This window comes from Elgaria multicarinata, chromosome 16, assembly GCF_023053635.1.
Source record: "Elgaria multicarinata webbii isolate HBS135686 ecotype San Diego chromosome 16, rElgMul1.1.pri, whole genome shotgun sequence".
NCBI lineage: Eukaryota > Metazoa > Chordata > Lepidosauria > Squamata > Anguidae > Elgaria > Elgaria multicarinata.
Window position 1 is genome coordinate 31,330,909 of NC_086186.1, and position 12,625 is coordinate 31,343,533.

The window sequence follows — 12,625 nt, forward strand, 5'->3', positions numbered from 1 at the left end:
AGGACAGGGCAAACATCACCTCGCCAGACAGATGAACCACCCGCTAACAGTACCTCCGTCTTGTCTGGATTGAGTTTCAGTTTATTAGCCCTCATCCAGTCCATTACCGTGCCCAGGCACTGGTTCAGAACAGCCACTGCCTCACCTGGGTTTGATGAAAAGGAAAGGTAGAGCTGGGTATCATCTGCATATTGATGACACCTCAGTCCACATCTCCGGATAACCTCTCCCAGTGGCTTCATGTATATGTTAAACAGCATAGGGGATAAGATAGAGCCCTGTGGAACCCCATAGCTTAGGAGCCACGGCACAGAGCAATAATCCACCAGCACCACCTTCTGGAATCGGCCATCCAAGTAGGAGCGGAACCACTGCAACGCAGTACCTCCAACTCCCAGCTCAGACAACCTATCCAGAAGGATACCATGGTCGATGGTATCGAAAGTCGCTGAGAGGTCCAGGAGAACCAACAGGGTCGCACTCCCCCTGTCTCTCTCCCGACAGAGGTCATCCCACAGGGCGACCAAGGCAGTTTCCGTTCCAAAACCAGGCCTGAAACCCGATTGAAATGGATCTAGATAATCCGTTTCATTCAAGAGTGCCTGGAGTTGTCCTGCAACCACCCGCTCAAGCACCTTGCCCAGGAAGGGGATATTAGCCACCGGCCTGTAGTTGTTAACATCCTCCGGGTCCAAGTTAGGCTTCTTCAGGAGTGGTCTAATTACCACCTCTTTTAAAGAGGCCGGCACCACTCCCTCTCTCAAGGAGGCATTTACAACCTCCTGGACCCAGCCGGCAATCCCCTCCATATTTGATGTAATGAGCCATGAGGGTCAAGGGTCAAGCACACAGGTGGTCGACCAGACTTGGCCAAGCACCTTGTCCACATCCTTAGGCCTCACTAACTGAAACTCATCCAATAAAACTGAACCGGACGGCGCTCTGAACGCCTCTACTAGTGGAGCTGCATTAAGTGTGGTGTCCAATTCATGACGAATCTGAGCGACTTCATCTTCAAAGTGCTGTGCAAATTTGTCACAGTGTGCTACCGAGGGTTCCACCATCTCACGCCCTGGCCCAGAGTGTAACAGGCCGCGAACCACATGGAAAAGCTCTGCCGGACGACACTGAGAAGATGCAATGCTGGTGGAAAAGAACTCTCTTTGCCACCCTCACTGCCACAGAATAGGCTCGATAGTGAGCTCTAACCCGTGTTCGATCAGACTCAGCACGAGTTTTCCTCCACCTGCATTCTAGCCATCTCCCCTCTTGCTTCATTGCCCTCAGCTCAGGTGTATACCAAGGAGCTGGCCGGGCTCTGCTCAGAGGGAGAGGGTGCTTGGGTGCGATCGTGTCAACCGCCCGAGTCATCTCTGCATTCCACAGAGCAACCTGGGCTTCGACAGGAGCACCAGCCATACCAGCAGGAAAATCCCCCAGAGCCCTCTGGAATCCATCGGAGCCCATTAGCCTCCGGGGGCGGACCATTTTAATAGGCCCCCACCCTTGCAGAGGGGAAATGCTGCCGAAAGTCTAAACCTCAATAGAAAGTGATCTGACCATGACAAGGGGGTAGATGTTAATTCCCCCACTTTCAGATCACCATCCTCCTGCCCAGTTGAGAAAACCAAGTCGTGTGTGTGTCCCTTTGCATGTGTTGGGCTGATGACATGTTGAGACGTGAGGTTGTCATGGCGGCCATGAAGTCCTAAGCCGCCCTGGATACAGGAGCCTCAGCATGGAAGTTGAGATCCCCCAGAACCATCATCCTGGGGTTCCTCAACACCAGATCTGAGACAACCTCCGTCAGCTCAGGCAGGGAGACTGTTGGGCAGCGGGGTGAACGGTACACCAGCAGAATCCCTAATCTGTCTCGAGTACCCAACACACAGTACAAACACTCCAGACCAGCACTTGACTGAACAGGAAGCCTAGAGAGGGAGATTGTATTCCTATAGACCATGGCAACCCCCCCTCCCCGGCCCTCAAGTCGGTGCTGGTGCTGCACTGAGTACCCAGGAGGGCAAAGCTGGGTGAGAGTATCCCCTCCCAGTTCACCCACCCAGGTCTCCATGATACATACCAGGTCAGCCCCCTCATCCAAAATCAAATCATGGATGAGGGTGGTTTTATTTTGGACCGACCTGGCATTCAACAGAAGCACAACCAAACCTGAGGGCAAGCTGGTAAGGCTGCCAGGAACCATCTGGTTGGGGGGGAAACCAGAAGAGGGGATAGCTGTAAGAAATCTAGCCCCTCTTCTCCTCATCTGGCCTAAGGAGGGAGGGGGCTCTCAGCTGGTAGAGCAGGAGGGAGGGGGCTCTCAGCTGGAGATGGATCCAGGCATGATGGAGAGGTGCCTGGCTGCTGCTTCCTTTCCCTCTGATGGCCTCAGCTATGACAGATGGTAGCAGGATGATTTGCTAAAGCCCAGTCTGAATTTCTAGGATGTGTTGCAAGCCCTTAGATTTTTTCTGGCTTTTCTAAATATCTTCTAGGTTATATTTGTTGCATTTCAACTGACTGTATTTCCACATATTTGTATGTGCCAGAACACACCCACACCTACACACAATCTCATCAGGCTTTTAAGAGATGAGACACAGAACGGGCAAGTGAGATCCTGATGATTTTGATCAGGAGGGCTTTAAGCTGCATTCTATGGGGGATGGAGATGAAAGCTAGAAGTAAGGACTACGGACAAGGACAAGAGCAGGACAAGAGAGCAACAACAGTGGAGCCTGTTGAACCTCTTAATAAACATGCATCGGAGCATAAAGTTCATGGCTTTCAATGCCTTTATACTAATTGTGAAGGACATTGACCTGGGTTCTGCTTTAATTCAATGTTGCCTTTTCGTGTCTGCCAGGTTGTGTACATTATTGTGTTCTGAGTTCGCTGACCCAGGCTCGGGTGGGAGGGAAGAAGCTGGGCACGCCTGCCAAGGTCATCTTTGCCTGGCATTTCCAACTCCCTCTGTAGCACCGGGAGATTATCAGAAGTGCTTAGAAGCTAATTCACTTCAGCTGTGGGAAAGAATGTGGGTATCGCTCCTGTTGGGAGGGGTTGTCTGGAGCCCAGGAAGGGTACTGGTTGGTTGGTGTGGATCATGGGGCCAGGTGGCCGAAAAGGGATAAAAGAGTTTAGTGCTGGAGGGTGGTCGTCTCCTTTGCTGGACGACACACGTGTCAAGGGAAGATCAGGTCCAAGCAGTCAGGGGGGACTGCTTGGAGTTAGTTAGTTTTTTCTTATGTTTTAAGTGTTGAGGTATCTTGGACAAGGTCACCCGCCGCTGTGGCTGGGTGGTGGAATGACTGATGGTTTTATTGGAGTAATTGCTAGCTTCTTTTCCTCAGCTTCGCTTCTCAACCCTTTCCCCCCACTCCCTCCCCCAACCTTTCCCATTTCCCTTTTGCTTAGCTGTTACTGACCAAGGCCTTACATGTTAGCCTTAGTGGTGTTAATAAACCTGCTTTGGTCCCTAATGTGTGTTTGTGCTTTATTCCTGGAACACCTGGCTACCTGGACGGTTGTTATTTTCAGTCAGGGATGATGCAGGTGGCATCAAGTGACCCTGGGATAAACTAGGACGGGGAGAACCTGGTGAAATTTCCTCTTCATCACAACAGTTAAAGCTGCAGGTGCCCTGTCCTCTTTTAAATCTGGTCACTCTAGTATAGCTCCTGCACTTTAACTGTTGTGATGAAGAGGGAATTTCACCAGGCTCTCCATATATACAAATGACACCTGCTGAAATTCCCTTTTCTATGCAACTGTTAAAGATACAGGAGCCCTGTCCTCCTCTTCATATGGTCACCCTATTCAACAACACATCTCACACCAGTTAGGATTAAGTACCGCCAGTCAGTTCCATTGTCACCTGTTCTAGGGCACAGTCATTTAGGGTACCAGATCGTACTCACTTGTACTAGAGACCCCTGCAGCTCTGAAAGTACATGCAGCCAGGAGGAAATGGAGAAGGCAAGAACAAGTCCAGCATGAGGGGCCAAGTTCTGGAAAGTGGTCGAGAGAGGTAGATACCCATGACTTGCCAAGCAACTCACAGGAAGCCAACACAGGACAGTAACACAGGACAGACAGAGCCATCTCTCTTCCCTCGCAGTACTGTTTATGCTTCAAGCTGCTACCACTTTCTGCAAGTCACTGGGCCCTGTCCTCCCTTCCCCAACTGGCTTGAAGAAACAGGTGTGTAGCCCTGAGAGCTTTTTCTGTCTCTCTACTACATTCTGGAACTAACAGGCTTTGTTTTTTATCAAAATCACTTTCACAAACACTGAACTAGAACCACAAAAATTAAGGCAAAGATGGACACTGACCTTTGACCTCTGATGAAAAGTGTGCTAGATGGCGTGTGACAAAAAGTCTCAGTTGCTGGTTCAGTTTGCAGGAATGAAGATCAACATCCCATGAACGAAGGCCTGTTGAGAGAGAGAAAGAATTAATTCGCATGCTGGACTAGAAGTGGCCAAAGGTATCTTTGTACACTGTGATGCAGACAATACAGATCTGGCCTGTATCTTGGGGATGTGTGAGCTATTAGAATGCCACTGGGAGTGGGTTCTGTTATCATCAAACAGAAGAATCCCGTTGTTCCTTGTACTGGTTTCTGTCCAGCCCAAGCTGTCATTACCTAATGACTTTTCCAAAATCAATGAACATCCTGATACTTACGTAATTTGATCTTTAATTTGCTCACCTTCCTATCCAAGCAGGATGCAGTCTCTCCTCCATGCACAGGTTCAACCCTGGAAGTCACCTTCAGGTCCATGGGGTTCTGTAGCACATAGTCCACAGAAGGTCCCTTCATAGCTACTATATGCCTCTGCCACCTGGCACTGTGGATGTCAGTCTGGCAACCTGAAGAATGTATCTGCATCTGTCATTTCATCTGCATATTCTACTACTCTACAAAAATGCTCCCTGGGCATTTTACACTTCAAAGTTAAATAATAAAATCAATTCACCACCACTCCATAAACTTCACCTAAGGTAAACATTAGAACCATTAATTCTGATAAGAACTCTGAAAGTTCTGATAACAAACTCCCTCAGCTCTCTAGAAGCTGATCCAAAGGAAGAGGACAGTTGGACTTTCATGGGTAAAAATGTCCAGAACTGGCTCTAGCTTGACAAGTGGATTTCCATGACTCCAGCTGTGATAGCTCACTAGGTATGGACAGAAACTCAGAGCTGAGGAAGTCCCATGGCATAGGGAGGGATACACAGGGAATACATTCTTCCAGATATATAGAACCCAGACATGATAGGGTTGTAAAGGCATTCATGGCACCAGAGACACCTATGAAAGTGTAGGCTGTGGAGAGTTTAGAAACATTTCTAATAATGCAAATACATATTTTGTCCATATTTTAATTTACCAAACCTCAAACACAATTACCATGTCTCTTAAAATAACTACTTTAACTATTTTAATTAACTAATGACAGGTTTATGATAGCAGCCAGCGAGGTGGCCTTGGGACAGGAGTACTGCTAGGAAGGAACTAGAGGATCAGCTATCCTTGACTTGATACTGACCAATAGGGATGACTTAGTGTATTACAGGAATTCTGGGGAAATGTGACCACGTCATACTTGAGTTCTTGATTTTAAAGGAAGCAAGAGCTGAGTGTAGCCATACACGTACTCTGGATTTTAGGAAAGTAGCTTTTAATAAACTCAGAACTAAGTAAGGTCCCGTGGCAAGTGGCCCTAATGAAAAAAGGAGTGCAGGATGGGTGGGAGTTTTTAAAAAAGTAAATTTTAAAGGCACAATTATAAACAATTCCAACAAGGAGAAAAGAAGACAACAGAAAAAAACAATGTGGCTCCACAAAAAGCTTAGAGATGACGTGAAAACAAAGAAGGATACATATACGAAGTAGAAGGAGGGCCAGGCTACAAAAGAAGAGTAGGCTACAACGGAAGTGCCAGAATTATGTCAGGAAGGCTAAAGCTGAGAATGAGCTGAGATTAGTGAGGGATGCTAAAAGCAATAAAAAGGCTTTCTTCAGATATGTGAATAGTAAAAGACAGAGGAAAGAAATAGTGGTTCAACTGCTTAATGTGGATGGCAAATTGATAACAGATGACAAAGAAAAGGCTGAAGTGCTCAATTCCTACTTTGGCTCAGTCTTCTCCCAAAAGTGGGTCTATGACACTATGACACCCTACACTATATTCTTTTAGACTTTTTTATTATCTCAGTATTTTAACAGTCTATAAATTAATTTTAACTTGGCTGTTTTAAATTTGCATTTTAAATTTTAATTTCTGCACCGCTGCTGATTTTATCCTGGTTGTGCTTTTATACTGTTGTTTTATACAACAAAAGTTTATTGCTTATTAGCCAGTCAGGCCATGCGCATACAGAAGCATACAGAAACATAATAACATACTCCTCACGCCAGAGGTAATACCAAAATACAAAGTGTTAATAAAATGGATAACAAGAGCAGGTTAAAACATCTTGTAACCCTGGACAATATTTTCTGACATATTATATTATGTTAATAAGTGACTTTCGTTTCTGCAGAGCCTGTTTGACAAACTGGGCAGTCCTATATGACGTGTAATAGTCTGTACCAACCAGTAGGTGGCTACCAGGAGGAGGGCTATCTTTGTTGTGACACTCCGGCTGTGGAATGAGCTCCCTAAGGAGGTTCGTTTGGCACCTACATTATATTCTTTTAGACGCCAGGTAAAGACCTTTTTATTCTCCCAGAACGTTACGTCCCTTGTGGACCGTGGGAACGCTGTGGACATCATATATCTTGACTTCAGCAAAGCTTTTGACAAAGTAACACATGACATTCTGATTAACAAACTAGCTAAAAGTGGGCTAGATGGAACAACTATTAGGTGGATTCACAGCTGGCTACAGAATCGGACTCAAAGAGTACTTATCAATGGAACCTTCTCAAACTGGGGAGAGGCAACGAGTGGGGTGCCGCAGGGCTCAGTCCTGGGCCCAGTGCTCTTCAACATTTTTATTAATGATTTGGACGAGGAGGTGCAGGGAACGCTGATCAAATTTGCAGATGACACAAAATTGGATGGGATAGCTAATACCCTGGAAGACAGAAACAAACTTCAAAGTGATCTTCATAGGCTGGAGTGCTGGGCTGAAAACAACAGGATGAAATTTAATAGGGATAAATGCCAAGTTCTACATTTAGGAAATAGAAACCAAAGGCACAGTTACAAGATGGGGGATACTTGGCTCAGCAATACTACAAACGAGAAGGATCTTGGAATTGTTGTAGGTTGCAAGCTGAATATAAGCCAACAGTGCGATATGGCTGCAAGAAAGGCCAATGCTATTTTGGGCTGCATTAATAGAAGTATAGCTTCCAAATCACATGAGGTACTGGTTCCTCTCTATTCAGCCCTGGTTAGGCCTCATCTTGAGTATTGCGTCCAGTCCTGGGCTCCACAATTCAAAAAGGACGCAGACAAGCTGGAGCGTGTTCAGAGGAGGGCAACCAGGATGATCAGGGGTCTGGAAACAAAGCCCTATGAAGAGAGACTGAAAGAACAGGGCATGTTTAGCCTGGAGAAGAGAAGATTGAGGGGAGACATGATAGCACTCTTCGAATACTTAAAAGGTTGTCACACAGAGGAGGGCCAGGATCTCTTCTCGATCCTCCCAGAGTGCAGGACACGGAATAACGGGCTCAAGTTAAAGGAAGCCAGATTCCAGCTGGACATCAGGAAAAACTTCATAACTCTTAGAGCAGTACGACAATGGAATCAGTTACCTAGGGAGGTTGTGGGCTCTCCCACACTAGAGGCCTTCAAGAGGCAGCTGGACAACCATCTGTCGGGGATGCTTTAGGGTGGATTCCTGCATTGAGCAGGGGGTTGAACTCGATGGCCTTGTAGGCCCCTTCCAACTCTGCTATTCTATGATTCTATGATTAACAGTCTATAAATTAATTTTAACTTTGCTGTTTTAAGTTTGTGTTTTAAATTTGTATTTTTGCATTGCTGCTGTTTTTATCTTGGTTGTGCTTTTATACTGTATTTTATATTATGGTTTTATACTGTTGTTTTATACTTTGAATTGTCTTAATTTTGTAAACCGCCCATAGAACTTCTGCTATTGGGTGGTATAGAAATGCAATAAATAAATAAATGTGTTAGAATTATGCTTGTAGAGGAGATATAATTGAACCTAACAATTAGGGGCTCAAGTTGTTTTATACTTTGAATGGTTTTCATTTTGGGGAACTGCCCAAAGAGCTTCGGCTATTGGGCAGTATAGAAATGCAATAAATAAATAAATATGACCCCCCTGGAAAAAGTGAAGCACACGTTGAGGGGGCAGGACTGCAGTTTGAGATTGATAAACAAATGGTCAAGGGGGGAGTTCCGGTTCCACTCTGAGGAGGGAGGACGTCTTGCTCCGAGCTCTCTTGGAACTAACAACAATTATTACAGTATTCTTTTTTTTAACTCGACCGATTTTAGCTCTTTTTTTCTTTCAAGCCTTGAACATTTTATCTTGTGTTTTTTTTTTTAAAAAAAATGGCAGCCTCTCAGGAGGAGGAAGGCTGTGCGGCATTTTGACCTCCTCTGCTTCTATAGTGCAGTGTTGCTGTTTTTAATTTTTTTAATATTTTATTTGCTGCTGTGAAGCCGTGGAATTTTAATCTTCTGTACCTGAAGCTGGGCTGTTCTCTAACAAGTAAGAAGCAGCAAGTAGAGGGTTCCCTGGCTGTTTTGACTCCCTTGGATATCTGGCTTCTTCTGTTGTCTTCCTGTTCTTTTCCTCATTAGGGTTGTTTCTGATTGAGCCTTTAGTATCTCCTTCTTTAGGACCTCCCATCCCTCTTGTACTCTTTCCTGTTGTGGAATTCTACTTATCATTGATCTGGGTTTATTAAAATCAGCTTTCCTGAAATATATGTTTGACTACATTCAGCTTTAATTTTCCTTAAAATCAAGAACTTGAGCATTTCATGGTCACTTTCCCCAAAAGTTCCTACTACTTTCTCCTCATCAACTAACTCTTCAATATTGCTCAGAATATCCAGTGCCTACCACCTCATTCTACACGCGGAGTGTGACGTGCATGGAGGACGGAGCACGTCACGGCCGCCATTTTGATTATTTCCCAACAAAACAGAGCACAGCAGTGCTCCAGCACAACTGTGAGTAGTTTTTAAAAAAACACCTCTTCCTCTCCCCAGTCCACCCCATGGGCATTTAAGAAGTAAACCTCTCCCCCTCCCCCCAGCCCACTCACCCCCAATGGGCATTTTAAAAGGAACAAAACCCCTCGCCCTCCCCCAGCACGCCCCCATGGGCATTTGAACAAAAAAACCTCCCCCTCCCCCCAGCACACCTCTGATGGGCATGGAGCCTGCAGTGTAGAGCAGCCATGGCAATTTCAGCTGCTCTGTACTTTGGGCTCTATGATTTCTGCCCAATGGAGGACTCAGGTGCTGCATTAACCGCTTTGTGGTTAAGGAAAATTTAACCACAAAAGGGTTAATGGTGTAGTCTGCACCCGTTTTGCATGTGGTTAGCGTAACCACAGCTGGCCTTGGTTACGTTAACCACAAAACTCAAAGTGTCATCTGAACTGGCCCAAAGATTGTAAACCCCAGCCCAAGTGGATCTGCCAGTTGGGTAGCTTATAAACTAACTAAATAAATAATCCCTGATAGACTATTACAGTATGTGAGGCTGCCTTTGAAGACTGCTCATAAACTGCTATTAGTACAAAATGCAGCTATGTTGCTGGTTGGTATAAGCCAAAGGGAAAATACCAGTGTTAAAACTGCTCAGATGACTTCCTAATTGTTTCCAGGCACAATTCAAAGTGCTGGTTTTACCTTTTAAAATCCTTTATGGCTTTGGACTAGGGTATCTAAATTACTGCTTTCTCTTTCTTGAATTGACCCAGGTACCAAGATCTTTGTCAGAAAGCCCCTGCCTTCACAGCTGATGCATGTGGCCATCAGAGAGCAGGCCTCTTTGACGATGGCTTCTCATCTATGGAATGTCCTCTCCAAAAAGGTTTGATTGATATCACCTTTGCTAAATTTTAGGTGCTGGGTGAGTCTTTCATGGACAACAATTTAGATTTTATCTGCTGAAAGGTTTTTGCACAAGCTCTTGTGATTCTTTTATTGCATATCTTATTATTATTATTATTATTATTATTATTATTTTATTTATATAGCACCATCAATGTACATGGTGCTGTACAGAGTAAAACAATAAAATAGCAAAACCCTGCCGCATAGGCTTACATTCTACTAAAATCATAATAAAACAATAAGAAGGGGAAGAGAATGCACCAAACAGGCACAGGGTAGAGTAAAACTAACAGTATAAAAGTCAGATCAAAATCAAGTTTTAAAAGCTTTAGAAAAAAGAAAAGTTTTTAGCTGAGCTTTAAAAGCTGCGATCGAACTTGTAGTTCTCAAATGTTCTGGAACTACAAGTTCAATCGCAGCTAATTGCCTTCTTTTTACCTGTAAGAACCACTTTAGAAATTTCTCAAAAATTTTAAAATGGGATATTTAGGAAATAAAATAAATAGAATAAGTATATGCCTTTACGTGCATGTGAATTGAACACATGATTGAGCTGCTCTGAGAGTCTCAGTTCCTGAGGAATGTCCAAGGAAGGGATATTTTGGGCATTCCTCTCAAAGATAATGAAGAAATAATCTTCAATGAGAAGCTCAGCCAGGCACTGGGGGTGGGTGGGGAGGGGAGTGATTCCAAGACCACTGGTGTTTGAATAAGGAGTCAGCCACAATGGCAATTCCTCATCCAGTTATTTCAAATGATTTAGGTATGTTGACAAGCTGCTGCCTGCTGCGAAGATCAGCCAGAGCAGAAGCCAAAAAAATTATCGTTTACGCCTATGAGGATACTCGCTTGGAAGAGATACTTCACCTGCTTCGTGCTCACTACTCGCAAGGCTGAGGGAAGAGACTAAGTACCTTGCAGCAAGAAGTACCTGTCAGCAGCAAAAAGAGACTAATTCTGCTCCAGCCTCCAGCCACTGTTCACTGCAGAGGACAGGTCTAGGCATCCGCAGGGAGACAGCTGCACTGCAGCTCCCATGCCAGGCTGCCGGCTTGCCCACCTTGCTCCAAGCTCCCCTGACTGCTTGCATTTGTTCCCACTCTGCACAAACATTAGGGTGTGGCCTTCCCAAAAGAGGCTAGAAAGTTTCCCCAGGCACTTCTCCAAAATGTAGGTGTCGCTGAGAGGCCCATGGGTAATACTGCAGTTTCAATCCAATGACGTCAATTAGCATTCTTGGGGGAGAGACAATTTGGGCCTTTTTGCTGGCAGCAGCTAGTCAGGCCTCACCCCCCACACCCCAGGCTGCAGAGAAGGGACTCTTCCGGCACCCTGCTTACACTGAGCTGTTCTTAGTGGGCTTGCATGTCTTTCTCTGGGCCAGCCTGGCATTTCTAAGGGCACAGCCATGATGTTTCCATCCCAGCTGGAGAACCTTAGCTGGCGCGTAGCTTATATCCCGTTCCTTCTGCTTCTTGATAGGTTTGTTTGCTTATACACAAGTATCCGGCAACAACATACATGCAAATCGGACTGTGTTACAACATGCAAGAAGGCGGGGCTGTTCAGCAGGGCCCTTTTCTGTTTTAAGCAGGAGGGTCAGGAAGCTTCACATCCCGGAGCAGAACCGGTTCAGCAGCACAGCCCACCGGTGCCTGCCATTCGTGGAATGGAACGAGGCTCCCGGCGGGAGGCAGCGGCGGCGGCGGCTGCTGCAGTCCCTTGGGCTTCCCCGAAGCCAACGCCTTCCGTGGACGTCCAGCCATGTCCTCCACAGCCGGGCAACTTGCTCCCAGACCGCCCCCCGGCCTGCTCCTCGGACTCGTCCTCCTGAGAGCCCAGAGCGCTGCCACAGGCCCTCGGGAGGGACTCCGGTGCCCAGGCAGCGGACCAGCGCATCGCTCCAGGCGCTCGCTGCGCTCCGGCTGGCGGGCACCTCTCCTTGCTTCCCCCCACCCCTCCTCCGCCGCCGCCGCCGCCGCGCCCGGCCCGCGGATACTCCTCGGCCAGCGGGCGACTCGCGCCCCGGAGCCCCCGCCCGACCATGGCGCTCCAGCCGGCCGCTCGGCCGGCGGAGGGAGCGCAGCAGCCCGGAGCCAGGCGGCTGGCTTCCAGGGGAGGCGAAGGCGTTGCCGGGGCGGGCGGAGGGAGCCCTCTCCAGGGTGCTGAAGGCCCGCCCGCCCGCGCAATCCCTGCGGAGGAAACCCTGCTGGGCTGGGGCTGCCGCGGTAGCGCCGTCCGCGCCCGCCCGCCGGCTTACCGCGCTCGAGGCTCTGGCGCACCGCCTCCCGCTCCAGCTCCGTCGCGACTTCGCCGATCACGGCTAGCAGCGCGTGGCGCCTCCCGCTGCAGGGCGCGGCCGGCATCTCCATAGCGACCGTCCCGGCCGGCGTCCCCATGGCAACCGGCGTCCCACTCTGCGGGAGCCCCCCAGCGCGCGCCTCTTAAGGCGCCCCCGCCGCGGTGGGATTGGCTCTTGCAAGTGCACGTGAGCCGTGGACGCCCCCGCCCACCCGCCTGCCGGGGCGCTGGCAGCCTGGGTGCGCGCGGAGCTCT

General features: G+C 47.6%; 1 protein-coding gene across 1 annotated transcript in view; it reads right to left on the minus strand.

Moving 5' to 3' along the window:
- MAP1A (microtubule associated protein 1A) overlaps positions 1 to 12,459 on the minus strand; it is a 39,584-nt gene extending 27,125 nt beyond the window's left edge. Inside the window, exons 1-2 of the mRNA XM_063142811.1 lie at positions 12,330 to 12,459; positions 4,338 to 4,439 (exon numbers count right to left, since the gene is read on the minus strand). Of these exons, the coding sequence (XP_062998881.1) occupies positions 4,338 to 4,439; positions 12,330 to 12,441 (214 nt within the window). The 5' untranslated portion in view covers positions 12,442 to 12,459. The remainder of the gene's footprint in view (positions 1 to 4,337; positions 4,440 to 12,329) is intronic.
- Between the last annotated feature and the right edge of the window lie 166 nt (positions 12,460 to 12,625).